General features: G+C 54.1%; 1 protein-coding gene across 4 annotated transcripts in view; it reads left to right on the top strand.

Annotated features, from left to right (window-relative positions):
- The window catches only part of RAB11FIP4 (RAB11 family interacting protein 4), a 119,368-nt gene that overhangs the window by 100,741 nt on the left and 7,898 nt on the right, over nucleotides 1–10,729 (top strand). For all 4 annotated transcript variants that reach the window (XM_049859662.1, XM_049859666.1, XM_049859664.1 and 1 more), the window contains 10 exons: nucleotides 1,747–1,941; nucleotides 2,536–2,670; nucleotides 2,994–3,029; nucleotides 4,234–4,333; nucleotides 4,623–4,726; nucleotides 5,869–6,009; nucleotides 7,979–8,060; nucleotides 8,569–8,706; nucleotides 8,783–8,941; nucleotides 10,137–10,280. In XM_049859662.1, coding sequence (XP_049715619.1) covers nucleotides 1,747–1,941; nucleotides 2,536–2,670; nucleotides 2,994–3,029; nucleotides 4,234–4,333; nucleotides 4,623–4,726; nucleotides 5,869–6,009; nucleotides 7,979–8,060; nucleotides 8,569–8,706; nucleotides 8,783–8,941; nucleotides 10,137–10,280 — 1,234 coding nt within the window. The remainder of the gene's footprint in view (nucleotides 1–1,746; nucleotides 1,942–2,535; nucleotides 2,671–2,993; nucleotides 3,030–4,233; nucleotides 4,334–4,622; nucleotides 4,727–5,868; nucleotides 6,010–7,978; nucleotides 8,061–8,568; nucleotides 8,707–8,782; nucleotides 8,942–10,136; nucleotides 10,281–10,729) is intronic.

The following is a 10,729-nucleotide window of genomic DNA, read 5'->3' on the forward strand; positions in this document are numbered from 1 at the left end:
TAGTAAAATTTGTAGGAGAAAGAATTGAGGAGTATGATTAATTCAACCTAAAATGCTGAGGAACCAAATGAATAAGATATGGTTGGGGTGCTGGGGAGACTTGAGCAACTGTTACCACTGTGGTCCTTGGACAGACACTGGGCTTCCTCGGGCACAGTTTGAGAATCACCATCTTAACCATTTACACACTTCTTTCACTATTTCACCTTTCCTATTTTTATTTTTAGTGTGGAGGCTCAGTGAGTTCGGGAAAACCCTAATTTATGACTCATGATACACAGAAATTACAGTATAATGACCAAAGGGAAAATCTATTTTGGCAGGTGATGGGTTGTACTTCTCTTTGTTCTTAGGTTGTAGACAGGGCGCAACCAGGCCCCTGATACTACTATAGGGGGACACTATGGATCACCCACAAGGGACCCTACACTCTAGGAGTCTCTGACTTGTGTACATTAGGATTAGGCTGCTTTGGGCCACAAACCCTCTGTATAAAGTGGGAGAAGCTTCTCGCCTAACATGGCTCCTTAATATAAACTTGATTTCATTGTAGGAGTACACGCCTGTTAAAGGAAACTTGGAAAATGTAACAGTGAGAAGAAAGGGAGAGGAATAACTCACTGTACTCAGAGTCCCACCACCCAAACACAAACCCTGTTACCATTTTAATATTTTTATTTCCTACTTTTTCTATGATGACCTTTTACATACTCAATCTGACTGCATCTAAAATTTTATATTCAGCTTTTTACTTATATCACTGTATTTTTACACAAATAACATGTGGCTTTGTTTGAGGAAACCCTGGTGGCATGGTGGTTAAGTGCTACAGCTGCTAACCAAAAGGTCGGCAGTTTGAATCCACTAGGCACTCCTTGGAAACTTTATGGGGCAGTTCTGCTGTGTCCTGTAGGGTCGCTAGAGGTGGGAATCAACTTGACAGCAATGCATTTGGTTGTTGTTGTTGTTTTTTTCTTTGTTTGCAGGCTGCGTCCTCCCCTGTACCCCCGGTTAGGTATTTTCATAAGTGCTTGATGCTAATTTTTTTATAGCAATATGTGGATGAGGATTGGCATGGCAGCACTTGTGACAGTGCCTCGTGGTGGGGGAGAGGGCATGGCTGGCAAACAAACACAGAAGGCGCACGTTATTTGCATAAAAATACATTATTGCCAATATTCCGTACAAACCTTTCAACAACTTTTGATATTCTGTAACTTAATAATGGGGTCCCTGGGTGGTACAAATAGTTAATGCACTCAGTTGCTAACCAAAAGGTTGGAAGTTCAAGTCCACCAAGAGGCACCTCAGAAGAAAGGGCTGGTAATCTACTTCTGAAAAGTCAGCCATTGGAAATCCCATGGAGCACAGTTCTACTCCAGCACACCTGCGGTTGTGTTGAGTTGGAGTCAACTCAGCAGCAACTGGTTACTGGTTAACTTAATAATGGTAATTTATAATTCAGTAACTTTAATTTGACCCTGTAGCTAAACCTTTAGGTGGTTACCAATGTCTTGCAACTCTAGATAGCGTTCCTTTGAATATCTCTTACGCAGAAACAGTTGCTGTGGTAAGATTGTCCCTTAAGATAGAGTCCTAAAAATGTTACAAGGTACACAGTTAATCGGGCTCCTAATCCATAACCTTGACTGACCTTCTGGAAGGTCCAGTCTTCCTGCCACAAGCTGTGAATGGGGCCCTATTGACAGCCGGCTCTTTTAACCTGGGCTGCCTTCTGACCCTCAGGTCCCTGGGCCATACTCCGTCCATGACGACGTCGGACCTCTCCACACACTCCACCACCTCGCTTATCAGCAACGAGGAGCAGTTTGAAGACTACGGGGAGGGAGATGACGTGGACTGTGCCCCCAGCAGCCCCTGCCCCGACGACGAGACCAGGACCAATGTCTACTCGGACCTGGGGTCTTCAGTGTCTTCCAGGTGGCCCCTGGGTCTGGGGTGGAGTTTGGGGTTCAGAAAAAGTGGCAGAACCAATCCAGCCTCATCCCGGGTTTGCCAGGGGGCAGAGTCCTGAGCAGACCATGCTTCCCGCTGAGCTACCATGGGGTTCTGCTCCGAGGGTTTGGGTTTGCTGCATTTCCATCCTCACTGGGGACCTGGAGCTCCTTCTCCCTTCTTCCATCTTGAGAGAGAAACAGAATTAACCAACCTGGGAGGCTGTAGACTGAGAGGCCTTGGTTGACTTGCTTCCTAAAACCTCAGTGTTGAAGGGTCTTTCCAGGTCACCTACTGTGATACCTTCCCACCCTTCTGAGTCACACTGACTTATGCTGACATTAGCTCTCAGTCACCTTATCTGTTAGATGGGCACAACTCACCGGCTTCTTAGGGAGTATTGGAGAAGGGTCGATTTGTGGCTGTATTTCTGCTCCCTCTCACACACACAGACAAGGCTCAGCGGTATTGGGGCATCAGGTAAAGGTGTAAAGGTTAAAAGTATGCTCAGCAGGGTGGGGCATTACACCAGATGGGACAGCAACTAAGAAGGTGACTTCTTTCTCTCTCATGAATAAGTGCGGGGCAGACACCTAGGAAAATGCGTCACGTGTACAACAGCGAATTGCTGGACGTTTATTGCTCACAGTGCTGCAAGAAAATAAACCTGCTGAATGATTTGGAAGCCCGGCTGAAAAACCTAAAGGCCAACAGGTGAGGCTCCAGGGCCCAGCATTGGGGCAGGAGGCCAATGTGGCCCCGAAGGGAGAAGCGGCAGGCAAGGCAGCCCCACTCTGTCTTGGCAGGTGAGCGTGCACTCAGAACGAGCTTGATCCTCAGGGTTGAAGAACCTGGCTTGAACTGGCTGGCAAGGAAAATCAGGTGTTCCTTCTCAGAGCCAGACTCATTAGTGAATTCCCATTAGCAGGAAGGAAAGGCCCGGCCTGCATTTGGTATCCTGCAGCCAGGGCAGAGTAAGGGAGTGGGGTGGGTAGAACTTCTGTTCAATGACTCTATCTTTCTTTCTCTCTGTCTAGCCCCAACCGAAAGATCTCTAGCACAGCCTTCGGACGGTAAGGCTCCCTCGGGGGAGGAAGTGTTGAGAGCTGTCCCCTTAACTGTGCTCCTCTGCCGGAGTGGCCTGGCTCCAAGCCAGCAGCCCAGAGCCAGCTGGTGCCCTGCGTGTGGCTGATGAACAGAGGAGCATAAGGCCATCCCAGGCAGCATAGCCCAACAGCCAGGGGAGCATCCATTTCTGAAAAAGGGGGACGAGCTCCCCCTGCCCCCAGTCTCTTGCCTCTTCCGGCAGCAGTTGTCGGCTCCAAACCCTCAGCTGCCTCAACCTCAGGCAGGCTCCCCAGGGCTGCCCTAAGAGACACGGCCACCCCCAGGCTGTTGGTCCTCTTCCCTCCGTTCGGGAGCTGGCAGCTGTGCTAACAGAGACACTGGGTCTCCCGCTGGCAGAGATCTGAGTGCGACTGTGCTCCCCTGGAGCCAGGCACTTTGTGGGTCACATCCTGCAGACTGGCCATGGGACCACATCCATGGCCTGGGGAGATGTCATTAAGTGCCCAGGCCCAGGAGCTGGAGGTGGGATGGCTTCTTGGCCAACACCTTTGGTTGCTGCCTGTCAGGGAGTAGGGAAGTGGGTGCCATTGGGGGGTGAGGCAGCTGGATTTTCTCTCAGACAAGGATCACCTTAGCAAACTATCTGCCTGTTTCCAGTCCCATGCACTAAACTATGCCCTGCATGGTCTGGGTGGATCTCCCTCCACTTCTCCCTTCCCCAGAGTCCCCAGAGGAGTGGCGGGAACCGGCATGGTAGAGGGGATTGAGTCTTGCTGGGCTGCCTCAAGGAGGCCAGGCCCTCTATCAGGTCTGTGGGTCCAGGCTGCTCTCACTGAGCAGTTTTCATGCTGGAGGACGGGGGCAGAGGCTCACGTGCCAGCTCTAATCACCTGGTGGGAACCAGCCGGAACACCAGTTTGAAAAAGGTTCTGAGGCAGCAGGAAGAGTGCTGTGATTGATTGGCCATGTCTCCCAGGGACTCAGGAAGGAGCATAGCTGCCCCTTTGCCATCCCCTGAGCTGGATGATCTGTCGGGTTCAGAGGTTAGGCAACTCTCCCCTTCCCTGGCTGGGTGAGGGTGGCCTCCTTAGAGGGGTTCCTGGCCGCCTCTGGGGTACTGTACACTCAGCCAGTGCGTAGCCTGATCTGGACCCTTAGCCTCTGTGGAGCCTCTGCAGCCAGGTAGCCCCTTCTTCCCCCACCCCGCAGGCAGCTCATGCACAACAGTAACTTCAGCAGCAGTAACGGCAGCACCGAGGACCTGTTCCGGGACAGCATTGACTCCAGTGACAACGACATCACAGAGAAGGTGGGGCCTGCTGGGTGCAGGAGGGACTTCATGTATGATGCTGCCTGGGGGCAGTGGGGAATGCCCCGGGCTGCTGTCTGGGGGCTTGGGAGGCCCTTGTACTTAATCAGCAGTGGGGGTAGGTGGCCCTGATGAGGTGGGCACATGCACGCCCACCCCACCGCCACCAGACATGGCTGTTCATTCCCTTCATTCTCATTCAGAGGTCCTGGTTGTCAGTCCCACAGTTCCAGGTTCTCAGTCCTGGGCACTCAGAGGTCTCCACATCACCCTCTACCCCCTGCTGCAGGTGAGCTTCCTGGAAAAGAAGGTGACGGAGCTGGAGAATGACAGCCTGACCAACGGGGACCTGAAGAGCAAGCTGAAGCAGGAGAACACCCAGCTGGTGCACAGGTCAGGGCTGGGCTCTGGCTTTGGGGCCTTCGGCTGTGCCTGGGGAACAGGAGGGCTGGCCCTGTAGCTAAGACCCCTGGAGGAGGTAACTTGCATGTCCTTTCCAATTCAGAGGGTTTGTGACCCATCTGTCCCTGGTCATGTGGCCCTGCCCATGCAGGGACCAGGAGGACAGGTCTTTGGGAGACAGGAAGACAGGTCGGAGCTTGACCTTGACGCTAGGGCTGCAGCCCCATGGCTGGCCTGAGGCAGGAGTTGGAAATGACTCTCTTGTATCTCACTGTCACATGTGACAAGAGCCTGACCTCCCTTACTGTGGGGACGAGCTCTGCAGAGAGAGGATGGGGGGAAGGGGCCAGGCATCACTCTGCCCCTCCTCCCAATGGAGAAAGGCCCAGTGAACATAGCGTTCGTTCCCTGATGCCGACGGCTGGTGAGGCAATGGATGGAAAGCTTAACTGCCCTCACCAGGTGGCATGAAATTTGGTAAGCTTACCCCAGCTCAGGGCCTATTGCTCCACCTTGTCGGACCCAAAGGTGGACCCTTTTTTACACCCAAGGTTAGCCTCTTGGGGGCACTGTTGCCATTGTCCTCAGGCAGATGTACCATGTAGGCTGCCAGTTTAATCATGTGTAACAGGGCCTGGCATGTCGGGACTGCTAGCCAGGACCTGCCCAGTTTTGGAGTCAAGGCGTCCAGTAAGCTGAATAATTGATCAGAGAGGTATTGGCCAGCAAAGAACAGCAAAAAAGAAAGGGGGTAGGGAAAAAAGAAGAGGTGAGACCTGAGGCCAGTTTCACCCAGGCCGTGGCGAGGCCTGCTGTCCCTCCCTGCCCTGCCACCGAGAGTCCCACCTTCTCGGCTGCAGCCCCTCTCCCCTCTGGATGGCACTGCCATCTCTGCCTCTCCGTAGCAGGCATGGCTGACACCTTTCTCCTTAGATGTCTCAGTGTCCCAAATTCACTTGTTGGCAAAGCTGCCAGCCCACAGCCCTTGCAAACACATCCTCACCCCACAGTAGAGGTGTTAGGACTCAGGGTCTCAGGGTCTGGGGCTCCCCATGGCCACAGCGTGGGTTGGAGTGAGAAGACTCAGGCCACCCAGACTTGCCCTGGACCTGAGTCAGTGCTGCTATCCTCAGGGTACACGAGCTGGAGGAGATGGTGAAGGACCAGGAGACCATGGCCGAGCAGGCCCTGGAGGAGGAGGCACGGCGCCACCGCGAGGCCTACAACAAGCTGGAAAGAGAGAAGAGCACCGAGATTGAGCTGCTCAACACACGGTGAGCTCCTGCCCTCTGGTACACTCCCACACTCCAGGTACAGCACCATGGCGCAGACGCCCATTTTATAGATGGGACACCTAGGCCTGACAGGGAGGATGGTCCTGCCCAGATTCCAGGACTAGGCCCCATGTCCAGGCTTGGAGCCCCCCCACTGTCAGGTTCTCCCCTGACCCTGGACATGGGCAGATGGAGCCTGGGCCCCAGGGGTCAAAGTGAATGGAAAACCCTAGCCCCAGGTTTCTGTGGGCTCCTGTGTCTCAGGTATAGCTGTGGCCTCATTATTGGAACCTTGAGGCAGACAGGGCAAGGAGCATTACCCGGGAATCTGGGTCGCTTACCCAAGTAGTTCCGTGACCTTGTGACGTCCCTGGGTCTCTGTTTCCCCATTTGTCATCCCTTCCCCATCTGCCCCAAGGAGTGCTGTATACATCAGCACTGCACACAGGTGAGAGCTGTGCTGATGTCCCCAGTGCTGTGTTTACAGCTGACTGAGGCCGAGGAGCCCACCTGGGCCGCTGGCAGAGAAAAAAGCGCCTGGGCACTCATCAGCTCCCCCGCACCGCGCCCCCCCCCCCCGCCCCGCCCCGCACCCCCAGCTCCATTCTCTGAGCCTCCTGGAGCCTGCTTGGCCCAGCCCAGGGAGGTGGGGTGGAGAGATGGGGCAGTCTGCTGAGGCAGATGGCTGCGAGTTTGGCTCCCACCTTGCACCTCATGGTTCTTGGGCAAGCAGGCCCAAGGAGAAATGGTGTACTGGGCCTCTCTGCAATTTGGTGAGGAGACATCCCCCCCGCTTTTCTGCTCCCCCCCGCCCCACCCCTGCATCAGACACACAGTGCAGCTGGCTTGCCTGAGACCAGCTTTGTTAACTTTATCAACCAGGGCTTCATTCTAAATTCTCACTCATGTTCTAGAAGGTACCACTTCGCATCTGTCTCTGAGGACTGGTAGCTCATTAGCATGACTGCTCTCTGCCTGCATCTGACAGCTACATAGCTTAGCTGGCCTGACAGGGGGCTGGGACTGGGTGGTGGAAGAAGTCAATATGAGTATAGGCCAGAGGATGAAACCCAGCGCCCTTGGGAACTGTCTCCTAGCCTGTGCCCTCTGTGTATAACTCCAGGCTGCCGCCCCCAGGATCATGCAGTGTGCTCTGCTCCTCACGTGCCCCCAGCTCCCATCCCCTGCGCAGTGGCAGAGTGTAGGACGCTGGTCTCAATTCCTCCCTGGTGCTGGCCTGGGGGCCTCTCCCAGGGAACCCAGAGGGCAGTGCAGCCAGGACCGTCTCTCCAGGAAGGAGGAAGTGAAAGTGGGAGGAAGGAGGGATGCCCTGCAGAAGTCAGTCAGTGGCCGGAAATGACCCTGTGCTGTTCTGGTGCCCCTGCGCACCTTCTCTCAGGTCATTTGAAGTGACCTGGGCACCCAGGTCTGTCTTCTCAGGAAGGCATGTTAGGACGGTCCTTCGTGAACTCTGACAAGGAGCGTCATTCTGTCAGAACCAATGCCTATGGCTGTCCAAGGCAGCTGATGAGCGCTCAGGGAGGAGCCCTGGCGAGATGCTGCAGGTGGAGAATGAAAAGCAAATGTGGTCTTCGCCTTTAGGCTGCTCGTTGTAACAGCAGGACCCTTATCACAGACAGCCGCAGGAAAACTCTTCATCCTGCAGGACACCATTACCCAGTGTCGTGTCTGTAAAGACTGTGTTCTCATTCACAAATTAATGTTTCTTTTTCAAAAAAATTAGAATGACCATTAGCGTCTTTACCATTTTGTCTTGGATGTCAGGAACCTCAGGGCTATATTATCAGTTGGGACGATTTGTATTTTCTTCTCTGTCTCTCTCGCTATCTCTCTGCCTCTTTTGTTTCTGGTGTCTTCCTTCCTCCTCTGAGGAGAAGATCGGTGCATCTTGTCACCCAGTTGTAAGCCAATCTCCATCCTGGGATTTTTGTCCTTTTCTTTTCCCCAGGGTACAACAATTAGAGGAAGAAAATACAGAGCTTAGAACGACAGTGACTCGGCTCAAGTCACAAACTGAGAAGTTGGATGAGGTGAGTGTAGGCCCAGGTGTCTCGTACTCAGCTCGTGAGCCCAGTCCCCAGGAGGCAGTGCTGGGCATCGGGGGCCATGAGTGTGTGGTGTCGAAGCTGGCCTGGAAAGAGATGCAACAAAATAATGAGCTGTTTTTCTGTATTTCTGTTTTTCCAAGTTTTCTACAGTGAATATGTTTTCTTACATAATGGGGGTAGGGGAAAATAATAACCTTAAAGAAGAGAGAGAAAGAAGTTAGCTTCTGTATGGGCTGCCACCTTCTGTTTTATCAAGCTCCATCTGGAATCAGTGAAGGACATCAGAGGCCTGGGATTTTCTAGCTGTGTTTCTAGAATCATAGGGGATCTGGCCATTTTAAGCTGTGAGTTGGAGGGCTCTGTCCAGGGAAGCTGAACTCATGGTCCGTTTGCCACGTTGGGGTGCAGATCCCCAGGGAAAGCCCTCTCTAAGAACTGGCTTTGGGCCCCAGGGCCTCTCCTCCTCTAATCGGGGTCTTCCTGGCTCCAGGAGCGGCAGCGCATGTCTGACCGGCTGGAGGACACCAGCTTGCGGCTCAAGGATGAGATGGACCTGTACAAGCGCATGATGGACAAGCTGCGGCAGAACCGCCTCGAATTCCAAAAGGAGCGGGAGGCGACGCAGGAGGTGGGTCCTCAGCCAGAGGGCGCTGGGGCTTCTACCAGCATCCCTGCTCCTGCCAACTGGCCTCTCTCCCTTGCAGCTCATTGAAGACTTGCGGAAGGAGCTGGAGCACCTGCAGATGTACAAGCTGGACTGTGAGCGGGCAGGCAGGGGCCGCAGTTCATCATCCAGCCTGGGCGAGTTCAATGCCAGGGCCCGAGAGGTGGAGCTGGAGCATGAGGTCAAGCGGCTCAAGCAGGTGGGCCCTGGGAGCCTCTGTCCAGTGGGATAAGGGGACCCAGTGGCGAGGCCCACCCTGGCTGTCTACGTCCCAACCTGTGAGCTCCTGTGAGGGAACCATGGTGAAGGGGGTAAGAGTGTAGCCCACAGCTTCACCCACATTCCTGTCTGCTCCTCTGGCCACCCTGACTGTCAGCTTTGGTCATCCCATTTTACAGGTGGAACATTTACCTCTAGGGTATGGCTGATGGAAATCTCAGGATCTTTCTTTGTGTCTATAAAAAGAAATAGACACCACTCTTCTGTCCTTGGCACTTGGGGTCAAGAATGCAATTGTGCCCAGCCACAAATGAGTGCCTGGCTGCATTGGGTTCCCTCAGAGTAGACCCTGAGCCCAAGATCCCATGTCAAGTAGAATGAACTTCCTTCGTTGGAGGCCAGTACTGGGTGGAGGAAGTGGGATTGGGAAGGGCCAGTGACCAAGTGAGGGAATGACATCGGGTGGAGTCCTGCACTCAGCCTGACACTGGTGTAGGGGGTGGGGGGCGCAATTCTGTGGTATAAGTTGCACCGCAGAGTCTCTTCCACCTCAAGGCAAAGGTGTGGGTGGTTGGGCCCCCACAGCAATCCTGAAACTCCCAGCCCTTCTCCTCATCCAGGAGGGGACTCAGTGTGAGCAGTTAGGAGCTTTTAAGCAAAAACAGGAGCATGGAGCTGGTAAGCAGGATCTGGGCAGAGTAAGGATACCCCTGGTAAGGAACTCCTACCAGAGCAGGACTCCTGAGCCCAGGCTGCAGGAGGAGCCAGGGAGACAAGCTGAACTGCCTTCCTGGAGACCAAGAGCTTCCCTTTTCCTCACCAAGGGTGAATGGTGGAGAAGGAGCCACTAGGTGGGTGCTTCCCTGAGGACCTCAGAGGCCCCTGCTCTGGCTCATCCATCCCCCAGGGAGGAAGGGGTAGCCAGGAGCCTTGCTCTCTCCAGAAACACAGCTCCTCAAAACCACGTGAACTCCCAGGCCCAGGTCTCTAGACGAGGACCCAGCCCTTCTGTTCCCCTGAGTCTGGCAAAGTCCACATCACCTATGGCATCCTGAGCTGGCTATGACGTACACCTGGGGGGATGGTGCTGGTGGGAGTCAGGAGACACTGGGTGCGGAGAAGTGGGTTCCAGTTGCTTCTGGGAATTGACGTTGCCTTCATCCTACTTCCAATAGGAGAACCATAAGCTGCGGGATCAAAATGACGACTTGAACGGACAGATCTTGAGCCTCAGCCTCTATGAAGCAAAGAACCTCTTTGCCACCCAGACCAAAGCCCAGTCTCTGGCTGCGGAAATAGACACAGCTTCACGAGACGAGGTGACTCTGCCCTCCGACTCTTGTGCTGGGGGCCAGGCCCCGCTTTATGCACATCCTTCCCCCGGCCCCCACCTGTCGTGTTGATAGCCCCAGCTGTCCAGAGCAAGAAAACCAGACCAGGGCTGACCCCAGAGAGTCCCCATGTACAACTACCCCACGGGGCAAGGAAAAGCTGGGGCGAAGGACAATAGCGGTGCTGGGGGTGGACAGAGAGGTCATTCCAGGCAAAGCAAACAGCCCTGAAGGGCCCCAGAGCTTTAAATGTCAGCCTGGGTTATACATGCCTCAGGACAGTGTTCTCAGTCTTTACAAAAGGAGGACCCACACCTGGGCCCTCCCCAGATGGATTAAAGCAGGCTCTCTGAGGGTAGGCCTGGGCTCTGTATACTTAATATCCTAGATGGGAGCCCTGGTGGTACAGTGGTTAAGAGCTCGGCAGTTTGAATCCA

The sequence above is a fragment of the Elephas maximus genome, chromosome 19, assembly GCF_024166365.1.
Source record: "Elephas maximus indicus isolate mEleMax1 chromosome 19, mEleMax1 primary haplotype, whole genome shotgun sequence".
Taxonomy (NCBI): domain Eukaryota; kingdom Metazoa; phylum Chordata; class Mammalia; order Proboscidea; family Elephantidae; genus Elephas; species Elephas maximus.